At 32.8% G+C, this 16,651-nt stretch overlaps 1 protein-coding gene across 1 annotated transcript in view; it reads right to left on the bottom strand.

Moving 5' to 3' along the window:
- LOC143257884 (uncharacterized) overlaps window positions 1-16,651 on the bottom strand; it is a 38,814-nt gene that overhangs the window by 19,536 nt on the left and 2,627 nt on the right. Inside the window, exon 2 of the mRNA XM_076516909.1 lies at window positions 15,901-16,019. Coding sequence (XP_076373024.1) covers window positions 15,901-16,019 — 119 coding nt within the window. The remainder of the gene's footprint in view (window positions 1-15,900; window positions 16,020-16,651) is intronic.

Here is a 16,651-nt window from a genome sequence, read left to right as displayed (position 1 = left end):
TGACTGCTATATTATTACATCCTAACAGCTGAAAGGGCAAGCATTTCTGGTGTAATAGGGATTCGAGCCCGTGACTCTCAGATTACGAATCGAACGCCTTAATCCACCTGGCCATGCCGGGCCTTTGCTCTGAAGTAATGATAAATGATTTTACTGATACATCAAGGGTCTTTTTTGTGTTTCCTTTTTACGCTCATCCATTACAAATAAAACCGTATTTCAAGATCCACCCCAACATCTAAGGCAATATTTTATGATAAATTATATCATCGTAAATAACAGCATTTTTTATACTTCCTTCCCACCCCAAGTTAATAATATTACGATCCTTTCATTCAGTCTTCCTTTGTATTATCGGAGTTTTAAAATCTTTATTTGGAAATATGTATTTTATATTTATAAACAAAATAACTGGGATTATAAAACACAACTAAGCTATAGTTATAATGACTAATATATTGTACGCAAGTGAAAAATTATAATTAATACAGTTTATATGATAGAAAAATTATAATTAATACAGTATATGAGAGAAAAATTATAATTAATACAGTGTGTATGAGAGAAAAATTATAATTAATACGGTGTGTATGAGAGAAAAATTATAATTAATACAGTATATGAGAGAAAAATTATAATTAATACAGTGTGTATGAGAGAAAAATTATAATTAATACGGAGTGTATGAGAAAAAAATTATAATTAATACAGTGTGTATGAGAGAAAAATTACAATTAATACAGTGTGTATGAGAGAAAAATTATAATTAATATAGTGTGTATGAGAGAAAAATTATAATTAATACAGTGTGCATGAGAGAAAAATTATAATTAATACAGTGTGTATGAGAGAAAAATTATAATTAATACAGTGTGTATAAGAGAAAAATTATAATTAATATAGTGTATATGAGAAAAAAATATAATTAATACAGTGTGTATGAGAGAAAAATTATAATTAATACAGTATGTATGAGAGATAAATTATAATTAATACAGTGTGTATAAGAAAAAAATTATAGTTTTTTTAGATTTCAATCATTCTTTGTGTTTCTTTTGTGATCTCTCTCGCCAGAGACTTCAAAACATTTATCACACACAGTTTAGTTCATTCGTTGAAGGGTTATATTTGATTTATCGCATAAAGCTACACAACTGGTTATTCACACTGAGTTTGCCGTAATAATTAAATTCCGAATTGTGCTTTACATCTACCAGAGAACTAGTTGAGTGCTTTGAAGGTGGGCTAATGTTGAACAAAATTTCGTATGTATCGTTTAAACAATGACAGACTAGTTATCACAAAATACCAAATAATAAAATACATCCTTCTAAGCAAGTTGAGCTACAGAAGAGCCATTACTTCAGTAGTGAAATACAACCTTCAAAACAAGTTGAGCAACAAAAAAGACGTTACTTTCGTAGTGAAATGCAACCTTCAAAACAAGTTGAGCTACAGAAGAGCCATTATTTTAGTAATGGAATACGACCTTCAAAACAATTTGAGCTATAATCTCAGGATACTACGAATACATTCGAATTTTTATTGTTTCTCACCTTAAAACAAAAACTACAGACTTTTCCAAATTTATGGAATTTTCGTTTATTAACAAAACAAGAAAAATTTAACACCTGGTGCTCAAAAATAAAATAACTACATCACACACACACACACACACAAAAGAAACTTCTGTATGCACAAAAGATCAAACATCTTAGTTAATTCCGAATGTATGATGTGCTACCGGTTTACAGACAATATGTACTAAGACATGGACACTGCAGTTCTTTAACGTACTTAAACGTTTTGCTTCATTGATGTTGAATCTGAAAAAATAATTACTGCTGCTATATAAACTTACACTATTATATGACTATATACACTTCGTTACGAAAATTACATACAGAAAGAATGATGGTAAATACTTACTTTACAAATCGAAACAATGTTCGCAAAGCCGACCAATTAGATTATCTATTGCAAACGAGTCCAGCGCGTGCGACATTGTATCACAACCAATGAAAACCGAGAGTCTGAAAAACGTATAAATTTGAGCATACAACTGGACCAGAATAACTTAACAGGAGCGTAGGGATAGGTGGAAGCAAGGGACCTATGATAAAGATAACCATTAATGACATAATGTTGTTTGCTCTTTTAAATCTTAAAGCTGAAACGTTATTGGATAAGCTTTAAATTCTCCTATATAGGAGATAGCTTAGATGAACTTGACCCTCCCAGATCCTTACCAAGACAGATCAATCTTTCAGTTCTGCGAAAAACGTTATATAATAATTACAATTGCTTTAACACTTGATTATATGTATTTCTAAGACATATATCACTCCTGAAGTTGCTATAAAGAGAAGTATTGAGTAACAAAATATATATTCTGTTGGAGAGATCGCTACTGTGTTTATCTTAACAGTTCTGTTGAAGTAACAAACTCTTGTCAGGATTACCAGAAAAAAGCTAAGAATAAACCTTTAAAAATACAGCAGTAAACACACATGAAAATAATAATACCTCACCGGTTGTTAAAACAGCAGTGGTTCTTTGTAATAATCGATAAATATGAAAAATTACTGACTTTCAATCTTACTGTATAATTATACAGAGGAACCAGGAGTAGTTACATACTGTATACTTATAGAGACGAACTTGGAGTAGTTACATACTGTATACTTATAGAGACGAACTTGGAGTAGTTACATACTGTATACTTATAGAGACGAACTTGGAGTAGCTACATACTGTATACTTACAGAGACGAACTTGGAGCAGCTGCATATTCTATAATTGTAAAGACGAACCTGATGTAACTACGTTTTGTATACTTAGCAAATGATCCAAGAAAACGGACAGAACAAAAAACCACAGAAATATTTACAGAAAGATCCGGGTGAGAAACCCCTCTCAAGTTTTCCTAGCGATATCTCGAGAGCAGGAAATGACCCAAGTATCCACTGTCAGAGACTTGTTTCACCATTTGATTGTTGGGAAAGTGTTCCATTGTGCTTTCCAGAAGTGTGCAGAGATTGTGTGATGTTTTTTAACCCCTAGCGACATTTATAAAGCGTAGAATGTTTATTTTCAAAATTGAGAGTAATAAAGAAGAACCTGATAAATTAACAAGTTCAGAGTAAATTTGGAGACGGATTCTTTCGACCGAGGAGAAACGAGATAGAGAAATCGACCTTCAAAGGTTTGTTAGTGGTAGAGAAAGGCCATAAGAGAAGTTTCAGATAACGATAACCGTAACCAAAACTAGCACAATATCATCTTGTTTTTCCAATCATTTCTTTCTTTCAAATGTTATTCGATGATGGATTATCAGGTGACAAAGAATGATCATGGGTCGTGGTGGTTGTTGTCAAGCGCAAAGCTACACAAATGGGCTATCTGTGTTGCGCCCACTACGGGTATCGAAACTCAATTTTTGACTTTATAAGCAATGAGATTTTCCGCTGAGCCACCGGGGAAAGGGAAGAGGCGGGAATATCATGGTAAAAGAATGAAATTAAATTAGTGTACGTGCATGATTACGAGGGAAGGGTGTGCTAAGTAGGAAGAGGGGCACGAGGGAAGACCTTGCAATAGACCAAAACATCAACATTGACAAACAAACATACACACACCAGTAAGTGACTACAATGCAACTTCTTGTTTTCTAGTGACTTAAGTAGTTGTAATGTTGTATTTAAAACTAAAATCACCGACTTGTTTTTATACCGTTCGCAGCCATATGTTCACGTGACTCGAATGTTATTAGAAACCCCGAATTTAACTAAGTCATGGGCCCATAAACAAAATGTGCCCCAAAACACGGTGACTAAGTCTACGATTCTGTATAATAAATGTTAGTTCTAGAGATTTCTACAGTGTAACGCTTAGGACACAAACTATGTATATTTCAGATTTCTACAGTGTAACGCTTAGGACACAAACTATGTATATTTCAGATTTCTACAGTGTAACGCTTAGGACACAAACTATGTATATTTCAGATTTCTACAGTGTAACGCTTAGGACACAAACTATGTATATTTCAGATTTCTACAGTGTAACGCTTAGAACACAAACTATGTATATTTCAGATTTCTACAGTGTAACGCTTAGGACACAAACTATGTATAGTAAATGTTAGTTCTAGAGATTTCTACAGTGTAACGCTTAGGACACAAACTATGTATATTTCTTTTGTCAATAATGCTTATGCGATTAAAAATCGGGTTACTATGCCCGTGGTGGGCACAGCACAGATAACCCATTGTGTGTTAACAACAAACAAACTGTCAGTAAGACATCTATAAACGACTACAGTGGTGAATAAACTGATGAGAAGAACAACCAAAACATTCGGTTCAGGACACGACGACTAGACTTAAAGAGAAACTAACAATGTATAAATAGATAGCTCTGTGAAAGGGCTAATTGAAAATCAAAGCCAGTGTACGAAACAACAACTTAGAGAGAAAGACACACACATATATACATATTTTGCCATCTTATCAGCTTCTCTCCCGTAAGCTTAGCGGTGAATCTAAAATCCGGACTTCGATACCAGTGGTAGTTACAACACAGACAGCCCATTGTGTTCTTGTGCCGTTAACAAAAATCAGAGTTTTATGTGTTTTTATGTTAGTTCTAAATTTATACTAATTAATAATTGGTTCAAACTATTTCGAAGGCTGGGGTTCGATACGGCGATTATTGTACTCGGACTCAAAATACTAGAATTCATAATTCACGATCTATTACTATAAAAAGGCTCTCCGCACTTAGAGACCCCAGTTGGAAGCGGATACTGTTTATAAGTTGCTTTTCCGTTAGTCCATCATCTCAAAATTAGGGATAGATATGTGCAGGTATCTCTGTAAAAGAAATTCTAAGATAAACAAAGAAAATCAAACTATTTCCGTTTCTTTTGTTTGTGTCGTTAGTGGTAACAGTGGTTTGTTTGAAATCAGTTTAAGAAAGTAACAACTATCTGTACGTTTGTTGTAAGAAATAATTCTTTCCTTCCTTTAAATTCAGTTCCGTTTGATTAACCACGTGATAACAACACTTCTTTTTGTTATTTAATCTTATTATCATTATAAGAATTATATCTTAGTTCAGTAAGAATGGGTTGAGGACTAACTTCAGTGTCGTAAGCTGTCCAAACCGTATGGATATTACTGGGATTATGGTCGATAATATCGACGATATATAACTGATGAATATAATATATTACACATATGATGAATTTTTAAGACAATACGTGGTTCTAATTAGACTGAAGTATGGATGAATTTCCAGTGATAGTTATAAACCTTATACAGGCGATAATACAATTCAAGTAAACTGGTCATAATTTTCTGTTTTAACTGTATACAATACGACTGATACACGACAAAATTTATAACTATTTGATTGTTCATTGACTTGTATATTTAAACATTGTATAAACGATACTACGAGATGCGAACATTTCGTATTTATCTAAGTATTCAGTGATTTTTTTTTTGATAACCTAAGATAACCTTGTTTGTTTGTAGGTAAGCACACAGCTATACAATTGGCTTTCTGTGCTCTGCCTACCACGTGTACCGAAACCCGGTTTCTTGTGTTGTTAGTCCTTAGACATACCACTGTGCCGCTGAGGGAGCGATACTAGGAAATATGAAATAATTGTGTATTATACTAGTCCGTCTATTTAAACTTTGTATGAATGAATAGAACAAAATCATAAATAATTTACATAAAATAGAGATAAAAAATCAACACAGACGCCAAATATAGTCAGTTGTAGTTATTTAGATATCAAATGAAGTTATTTAAATATTATTTTGATGTCATTTGTAGTTATTGAAACATTATTTTGGTGACAAATGTAGTTATATAAATATTTTTTTGTAAACTAAAGAAATCTAAATTATCTTTTGTTGTCAACTGTTGTTATTTAAATATCATTTTGTTCAGAACTAAAGTTATTTAAATGTTACTTTGATGTCAACTTTAGGTATTTAAATATTCTTTTGTGTTTATCTATAGTTATTAAATATTCTTTTGTGTTTATTTATAGTTATTAAATATTCTTTGTGCTTATCTATAGTTATTAAATATTCTTTTGACGTGAACTGTACTTACTTAAATAATATTTTATTGTCAACTATAGTTATTTAAACATTGTTTCGGTCACAACTGTAGTTCTATAAATATTATTTTGTTGTCAAGTAGAGTTATTTGAATATTCTTTTGTTGTCAACGGTAGTTACTTAAATATTATTTTATTATCAACTGTAGTCATTTCAATATTATTTTGTTGTCAACTATACTTATTTAAATATTATTTTGATGTCAAAAGTAGTTATTTTAATATTATTTTGTTCTACTGTAATTATTTAAATATTATTTCTTTGTCAACTGTAATTATTTAAAGCTTATCTTGGTGTCAACTACAGTTATTTAAATATTATTTTGTTGTCAACTATAAATATTCAAATATTATTTTGATGTCAACTACAGTTATTTAAATATTCTATTCTTGCCAAATATAGTTATTTAAATAATTTTATGTTGTCAACTGTAGTTATTTAAATATTCTTTGGTTGTCAACTCTAGTTATTTAAATATTCTTTTGTTGTTAACTATGGTTATTTAAATAATATTTTGGTGTCAACATCAGATGTTCAAATATTATATTGATGTCAACTTTAGCTATTTAAATATTATTTTTTCTCTACTATAATTATTCAAATATTATTTTGTTATCAACTGCAGTTATTTAAATATTATTTTGGTGTCAACTGTAGTAATTTAAATATTATTTTTTGTCAACTTTATTTACTTAAATATTATATTTTTGTCAAATATAGTTATTTAAAAACTATTTTGGTGACAACTCTAGTTATATAAATATTTTTGTCAGCTACAGATATTTAAATCATCTTTTGTTGTCAACTGTTGATATTTAAATATCATTTTGTTGACAACTAAAGTTATTTAAATATTCTTTTGTGTTTAAGTATAGTTATTAAATATTATTTTGTTGTAAGCTTTATTATTTAAAAATTGTTTTTGTCAACTGCATTTTTAAAAATTATTTTTGTCAACTGCATTTTTAAAAATTATTTTGATGTCAACTTTAGATATTTAAATGTTCTTTTCTTGTCAATTATAGTTATTTGAATGTTATTTTGGTGTCAACTGTAGTTATATAAATATTATTTTGTTGTTAACTGTAGTTATTTAAATTTATTTTGATGTCATTTGAGTTATTTAAATATTATTTTGATATCAACTTTAGCTATTTAAATATTATTTTGTTGTTAACTGTAGTTATTTAAATTTATTTTGATGTCATTTGAGTTATTTAAATATTATTTTGATATCAACTTTAGCTATTTAAATATTATTTTGTTGTTAACTGTAGTTATTTAAATATTATTTTATTCTCAACTTTATTTATTTGAACATTATTTTGATATCAACTCCAGTTATTTAAATATTATTTTGTCAAATGTAACTATTTAAATGTATTCTTTTGTTGTCAACTGTAAATATATAAACATTCTTTTGTTGTGAGTTATAGCTATTTAAATATTATTTTGTTTTCAACTGTAGTTATTTAAATATTATTTTGTTGTCAATTGTAGATACTTAAATATATTCTTTTGTCTTCAAGTTGTAGTTATTTAAATATTATTTTGGTGTGAACTATAGTGATTTAGATAATATTTTGGTGTCAACTGTAGCTCATGAAATATTATTTTTGATATGAACTGTAGCAATTTAGATATTATTTTTATGTCAACTACAATTATTGAAATACTGTTTAGGTGTCAACTACAATTATTCAAATATTATTTCTATGTTATCTGTAGTTATTTAAATATTCTTTTGGTGTTATATGTAGTTATTTAAATATTTATTGTGACATATGTAGTTACTTGATTTTTTTCGAATGCATTTTTGCTTAGCATTTGTCCAGTTCAATATCAGTATTTTGAACTGTGAAGCTTCAAACAGATCTTTCTGAAGAGAAAATATCTTACACGAGAATTTCTCTTGTTTATTTATGTTTTATTTTACGCAATAGTTTAGTTTGGGTGCGTTCTACATCCTTCTTTGGGGTTAACTGTGCCTAAAGTAAACTGTAGCATGTGATAAAAGCTCGACTACTTAGTACAAAAATAAAATATAATGTATTGTTTCTTTAAAATTGCTTACCCGCGGAAGAGAAAATTTAAGTATTTTTTGTACTAAAGATGTAGTCATCCACCAGAGGGTGCATAATGTGACACTTTCATTTTTTATGATTGTTTGGGTTTGTTTGAATTTCGCCCAAAACTATACTACGGCTATCTGCGCTAGCCGTCCCTAATTTAGCAGCATAAGACTACAGGGAAGACAGCTAGCCACCACCACCCACCGCCAACTCTTAGGCTACTCTTTTACCAACGAATAGTGGGATTGACCGTCACATTATAATGCTCCCACGACTGAAAAGGCGAGCATGTTTGGTGTGACAGGAATTCGAACCCGCAACCCTCAGGTTACGAGTCGAACGCCTAACCCACCTGGCCATGCCGAGCCCATTTGTTATGATATTCTACTTTTCGTTTTTTTGTCTTGTCTTATTTAGATTTAATAGTTCTTTATCAACAGATTCATTAATTTTTATAAATTCTCTCATCTCACAATACTCAAAGGTATTAATCTGCGTCTGTTTTCTGTTTGTGAAAAACTCCACTTTCTAAAAATACGAAACACTTAAGATTTGGAAGTTTAAGTAAGACGTTTTTAGTCCTAATTCTAACTTGTTCCAATTCTAAACGAAAGCACCTAAGCTGACTATATTATTCTTACAAAATAATAATGATCGAAAATCGTAAACAGGATTTAAAATTTTTTCTACTCAGTCCTCATTGGTTTAGTTTCCGGGTGTGCAACAGTAAGATTTGGGGTTCGATTCCACGTGGTGTACACAGTACAACAACATCCTCATTTTCTACTCAGGGTCTGAAGAGGATTAATCATATATTTACGATCTGAGTGAGAAAGCTGTAACATATGCGTTTAACAAGGGGTGGCAGGTAGGGTGATATTTTGTGTGTGGGCTTTGAAACATATTATCTAAATCTGGGTACATTTTAAATCGTTGTTTGTTTTCTTTCAACTTCCCTCTTTCCCCCAAATTAATTTCAATTAAAAATAAATCCAGATATTCAAACTGAAACTTGGAACCGCATCAGAAAACAATTTAAAGCTGAAAGTAAAATATTCAAAAAATGCTTACAAAGAGAAAGAGAGGAAAGGAAGTTGACATGTGGACTAAACCGTGTTTCTCATAATATTATCCAATCAGCTTGTTTGTCTTTATCCCCCTCCTGCTTCTTGTGGTAATTTTTAACTATATTACCTGACATTTCAAAACAGAAAACAATTTTGTTGAAAGTTTTAATCAGTTGGACTATTCAATTGATGATCTCCTTTTGACGACCCAAGTTTTTTGTTGTTTTTTTTAACCAAACACTTTAGCTTCTGGAGTAGTTCAAGATAGTCAATTATTTTAACATCTTATTTACAGAGTTAAGCCTAAAGGATCATATTTCAAATGAGACTTGAGTAACGCACGAAGTGTCGTGAAAAAAACCCACAAAAAAACTCTAAGAATCATTTATAGTTTTTTCATCGGAGAAATTACATTTTTTGTATGTGTTTAACAAGGATTAGAACATGTTTTCAGAGGAATAGGGTTGTTCTAGACAAAGATTACAACACGTTTTTAGAGGATTAGGGTTGTTCTAGACAAGGATTACAACATGTTTCTAGAGGTTTAGGGTTGTTCTAGACAAGGATTACATGTTTTAAAGGATTAAGGTTATTCTAGACAAGGATTACAACATGTTTTCAGAGGATTAGGGTTGTTCTAGATAAGAATTACATGTTTTAAGAGGATTAGAGTTGTTCTAGACAAGGTTTACAACATGTTTTCAGAGGATTAGCGTTGTTCTAGACAAGAATTACATGTTTTAAGAGGATTATAGTTGTTCTAGACAAGGATTACATGTTTTCAGAGAATTAGGGTTGTTCTAGACAAGGGTTACAACATGTTTTCAGAGGATTAGGGTTGTTCTAGATATGATGCTTATTTTCCTATGAAGATTCTGATTTTAAAAAATTCAGCGCACGTGAGAATGCATTCGAGGTAAACTTGGAACTAAACTTGGGAGCAGGACGTTTCGAAACGTGCTGCTGAGAAAACCTCACGCAAATCAGAGTGGAAAATATTCAGTTTACTGCGTAAACTAATATCTAATAACTAAAATATATCTAAATTTTAAAACTTTTATTTAGAAACACTACTTAATGGTTAAAGCTTAATTAATCCTTAAATAACTGTTATGGGTTTTTATACTATTCACTACGGGGGAGGATATTTATATTTCATCACTTTCCGTTAAATACAACGCAAAACGAACTGTCTAAAACATATTGGATTAGATCATTTATTTCCTATGTAAAACACATAGGGGACGCCAGCAGTAATTGCACTAACTCTGATATTTGTGTTAAGCATCTATGAGGTTTGTATACCACGATTGTTTTCCTGAACGAGTATGTTTGTGTATGTTTTATTATAGCAAAACCACATGGGGCTATCTGCTGAGTCCACCAAGGGAAAATGAACCCCTGATTTTGGCGTTGTAAATCCGTAGACTTACCGCTGTACTAGCGGGGTACTCTCCCTGAACGAATAAAGTCATAAGCCCCACAAGTAGTTTGATATATGAATAGTTTAGGAAAAGTATTTGAAAAACAAATTAACACGAGCTATCAAATAAGTTTTAGTATTCAATAAATCGCCCATCCTTACAATAAACTGTAGTGAATTGCATTTAATACGAACAGTAATACATTTGCGTTTGTGTATTGGTATTTTAGTGGGGTTACACATTCGATTTTTTAAAATTTCAAAACCATTCAATATACGTATATTGGATACAAAATCTTGTCACAAATATTACCCCTTAAGCTGATACATCGATATTAATAATTTGATTGGCCCAGCATGGCCAGATGGTTAAGGCACTCGACTCGTAATCTGAGGATCGCTGGTTCGAATCCCTGTTACACCGAACGTGCTCACCCTTTCATCCGCGGGTCGTTATAATGTGACGCTCAATCCCACTATTCGTTGGTAAAAGAGTAGCCCAAGAATTGGCGGTGGGTGGTGGTGACTAGCTGTCTTCCCTCTAGTCTTATACTGCTAAATTAGGGGTGGCTATCGCAGATAGCCCTCGTGTAGCTTTAGGCGAAATTCAGAAAAACCAAACAATAATTTCATCAAACTTCATTTTAAAAATCATGTAACATAAAAGAAACAAAACCAAAACCAAATATACCAGAGAACAAAATCACATGTTTCGAATGCCTTTCGAACGCAGTTTCTTCATAATCCGAATGATTTTCAGAGGCAGACCTTCAATAACCTGAACATTTTCAGAAACCAAACTTTCAGTAACACGAGCGCTTTCTGAAGGTGTAGGCAGGAGCTTCATATTGAATATGCATCATGACACAAATACATATTTCTATAACTGTTTTTTTTTATATTGTTTTCGGGTTTTCGCGCTAATCGTCCTTAAATTGAAAAGTGGCAGACTAAAAGAAAGGAGACCAGTCAAAATCATCCACTGCTAACTCTTTTACCAATTCAAAGTCGGATTGACCATTACATTATAACATCTCCACGGCTGAAAAAGCGGAAATATTCAGTGACAAGATTCGAACTCGCGACTCCACAGATTAGGAGCCGAGCGTCCCTAAAGGCCAAGCCATATTTGTAACAAACATACTTTATAGTATATATACGCTCGCACGTGTGACATTAAAATAGTACAAAATGCACATTAAATTTCAGCTAACACGCGAGGTGAAAGACCATGTCCGTTAGTTTTACAGTTCATAAAACAATTGTAGGTATGTGACCCAAGAATTCGTCACAAACTAACTCGATTAGGAACTGGAATTTCCAACGAACGACCAAAAGGAGGACAACCAGTTAGCAACACCTACCACCATAATTACTTTGTCGGCTCATTACATCAAATAAAGGAAGTTACTGCCATTTTCGTAATACCCCCCACAGCTGAAAACTTGGAGTGAACTTGGACCTTCGGATCAGCAGCCAGGATCAGATACTGGAATTTCCAAGTTGTATTGTGAATGCGGAGAATAATGAAAACTAAAATTAACTAAGCCTGATTATGCACGTTCTGACAACAAGCAGTTCAAGAAGGCCTTGTTTGTTTAGCAATATCACAAAGAAAACTATACATAAGATGTTCTGGTAAAGCTTACCCTAATTTTACTGACAGATTAAAAGAAATGCATTAAATCAAGAGTACCAACCGCTATCTCATGTATGACCGAGTGGTAGGAGTTTACCTATCATTTTTATACCGCACCTACATCACCAAAATAGTAATAGGTTGAGAACCATGAACCTTCGAATTCAAACCCCAGACACGCCTAACCATTGTCATGCTCAACAGATTTTTAATCGATTTGGTGATCTGCAGATTAAATATGGTTACATCGAGACTAAGCGATAACATCCCATCGTGAAACTTTGTGTTCGACAAACAAATAATAATAATTAGAATAACTTCTTTTATGTCTTGAATAAAAACAAAAAAAAAAATATGAAGGTATATAGTAGAACATACATGACAAACTAGCCAAGTCAATGAACTTAATGATTAATTAATTTTGTTTATAGAAAAAGTGTGAATATTTTACAGTTACATTAAAACTCAAAAGTCAAATATTTTTTCAGTGTGGATTTGGGAAGTGTAACTGAAATGATGACTGTGTTCAACACTGTCGTAATTTGGTGTTGAGACAATGTATTGGTTTCCTTCATAAAGCAGTCATCATATAACCCAGAACTGTAACTCAGTCCTTAATGAAGGAGTCAGTATATAACCTAGAACTGTAACTCAATCCTTGAGAAAGGAGTCAGTGTAGAATCCATAATTTTAGCTTAACTTCTCACTATGCAATCAACGTAGAACCCAAAATGTCACCCAGTCACTAGAACCCAAAATGTCACCCAGTCACTAGTGAAAGAGTCACCACAGAACCTGAAACATCGTCTCAAAATCAAATCAGGACATGAGAAGACTGCATGAAAAGTGTTGTGTGATTAAAACATTTCTGGTGTTGTCTAAATCCTTCAAGCTCATATGTAGCGATAAACACACCACAGAGACCCACTCACCTTAACACAGATGATTCACTCGGAAGATGACACGCATAGTTATTTACAGTTATAAGTAATTTAAATCACTTACAATACCAATATTTATTATTACGTATGGTTGTTATTTTATTTCCTTTCACCTTTCACCTGTCCATTATTGACCACTCTATCCGCACCTGCCAGTCACGTTAGTTGTAGTTTTCAAGCTAAACTCCAAGTCAGTAATTAATTAATAACTTTCCTTTACATACAGAGTTTTGTTGCTGTTATTTTTAATCTATTTCCACATCAATGATTATTACATTCTACTTACGCCTACTCTAATTCAGGAACTGATTTTGCTCTTGATCGTATTTCGTTGCTAATTCAATGCACATTTTCAACTAAATCATTGAGCTACATTAGGCCTAAAAAAAAATCTACAATCAGCCCTCCAACTCAAACGCTTTTATATTATCTCGTTGGTTCATTGATTAACATAAACACGTATTTCAATAAAATTTGTTTCGGCCTCATGGGTAAGGCGCTCGACACCAAGTCTGACGGATGCAGGGTTGAATCCCCGTCACCGAACATACCCGCCATCTCAGTCGCGGAGGCGTTATAATGTTACCGTCAATCCCACTATCCGTTGGTAAAAGAGTAGTCCACTAGTTGGCGGTGAGTCTGTCGACTAGTCGCTTCCCTTCCAATCTATAACTACTAAATTAAAGACGGCTATCGCAGATAGCCCTCGTGTAGCTATGCTCGAAGTTCAAACCAGATTTCTTTTATAGGTCTAAGTCACAGCCAGGAACTTGATACGTATAGTTTATGTTCTTCAAAGGCAGCGAACATATAGAACAGTAGGAAATACAGTGAAACTGAAACCAGGAGAAGTTCCTACCCGTGCATGTGAAGGAAAATTAATCCTAGATATCATTTTACAGTATCACTGGTTTATCTACACGATTTAAAAAGACTTATGTTGGCATTGAAAAAAACAACAACAACAAAGAGAGAGATTACAGATGCAGTTGTTAAGATCCGTGCAGTTAATAAGCTAGTGTTAAACTGATAATTTGGAAATGTATATGAGCGAATGTTCCAAATACCCTATCTTTTGTTTGTCTGTCTCTATTTCTATCTGTGTATCGGTTTCGCCTGTCCATGCTTCAGTTTACAAATTCTTCTGTCTATCTCTCTATTTGTGTTTTTCATGCCTACGTTGAAAATTAATTTTTCATCTGTCTATTAATCTCTCTTTCCATCCATTTGTCTGGTTTTTACGCACTATATTAGTTCCTTATGTCCAGTTTAAAGTTTACCTTTTCGTATGTTAGTTAATAATATTTTTACTTCTACTTTGTTGTCACCTAAATATTGGAATTGGGTAAATACGTGTAGTAACATCTTTATTTGTTACTGGCTATCGTGAGTCTTACGTGTAACAACTCATTTATTTGTTACTGGCTGTTGTGAGTCTAACGTGTAGCAACACCTTTATTTGTTACAAGTTATTGTGAGTCTAACGTGTAGCAACACCTTTATTTGTTACTGGCTATTGTGATTCTTACGTGTTACGACACCTTTATTTGTTACTGGCTATTGTGAGTCTAACGTGTAGCAACACCTTTATTTGTTACAGGCTATTGTGAGTCTTGTACAGACATATTCGGTTCACTTTTGTTTGTTATGCTTTACCACGATTTTCGATCACTAAAATATGTGCTCTCTCAGTATTTCTAGATGAAATAGCGTCCTTCTTTTATTGGCTTGTTTCTTTTACAGTCACCATTCGAATGTCGCATCTATTTTTAAACCACTTTCGATAACGCTCTACAACAATCATCAACTGATTCAAGTGTTGTACATGTGAATTTGTCCCACTTTAGGCTATTTTTGTTGTTATACAGTTTATCATAGCCATGATGAGATGGTTTAAGGGTTACCAACGCGATACAACATTGCTACATTAAGTTTAACTATTATAAAATTCATTATGATCATGCTGAACACTGAGTTTTGAAAGTCTAACTCGTAAATTGTCCACTTTGATCATGTTGAGAGAGATTTCAGGCGTTAATAATCTCTTATACCTTCGATTCATTATTATCACTAAAGGGACTTATAGGTTAGTGGCCTGAAGCTGTTGAAACTTCTATACAGAAGTTCATTTGTTATACAACACGTTTTGATCACGCTAATGTGGTTTAAGTTTTTAAATAGACAACTGATGCAGTTTCTTTTCTTAATGGGCTTTTCATTTTGAGGCACTCTATCAAGGTAATGTGTGTGTGTATATACAATAAAAGTTGTAGTGATACACGTCGAAGTAGTGACAGGTTTACTGAGGCGTAACCACAGAGGAATTGCATTAAGTTTGAATCTGAACGAACTCTCCACATAAATCAGTCAGATTGCTTATTTTTGTGTCCTAAGAGTCCTTTCTAAATGGGCCATCATCATCTTCTTCCATTTCATTGAAGAGTTTCCCCTCGACAACATGTGTTCTTCTCGTTATTAGCTCTCGCCAGCGGCTGTCTCCTTAGCCAAGAACCTCTCTTCATTCATTCTCATGCTTTAGTGGTTTGGAAGTGCTTCATATTGAGGACCACGGGACGACCGGTCTAAGAGGGCTCAGCTAAACGTTCGCATATATTTACCTCTCCTGTACTTTGCTACTGCCCAGTCTTTCACTGGCGTGTCTGAGCGCAGATCTTCAGACACGTGTGTACTAATGTTCTTCTGTATCCTAGAATGGATCAGTTTCATCCACGGCAAGCTGTTGTATAGGTGGAACAGTATCTCCTACTGATATGCCTTTATGAGAATTCACTTTTTGATTGTGTATGGAGATTTGTTTTCTCTAAGCAAGGGGATCTTTTCAACTCAAAATTCCAATTTTTATTGTCATCATGAGTTGGATAAATGACGTAATGACGGTGCTTGCTATCTTACTACCAGAAATGTGATGCTGTAGTTTATAATGTTAAGTTGTATCAGAAAACCGACGCAAGGAACGTTAATGTTGAATGCATTGTTCAGTGGCATCATGCAACAGATCTGGTTACCGGCTAATTATTCATTGTGATCATGCGATCTGAGCTGTATACGTTAAGCTTGTTCTATTGTTCAGGTCTGTGTCCATTCCTTTGATGTTATTGTTGTGTTCAGTGATTGGAAAGGTAAAGTACACCTTCAAATCTGAAACAGTGTTAACACTTTAAATAAAGGTGTGATAATACTTAGGTGACTATTGTTAAGTAAATTATTGTTGTGGTAATGTACTCGACTTTTTACTTTTATTCATTTTAGAAAATTTTAGAGTGAGTAAAGGTTATATTAACTGCATTGAACATTAACTGAGAAATAATAGATTGGTTATTAAAATCAGTAAACGTTCACCTGAGATAT

The sequence above is a fragment of the Tachypleus tridentatus genome, chromosome 7 (genome assembly GCF_004210375.1).
Source record: "Tachypleus tridentatus isolate NWPU-2018 chromosome 7, ASM421037v1, whole genome shotgun sequence".
Classification (NCBI taxonomy): Eukaryota; Metazoa; Arthropoda; class Merostomata; order Xiphosura; family Limulidae; genus Tachypleus; species Tachypleus tridentatus.
This window is presented reverse-complemented; position numbering and strand designations above follow the sequence as displayed.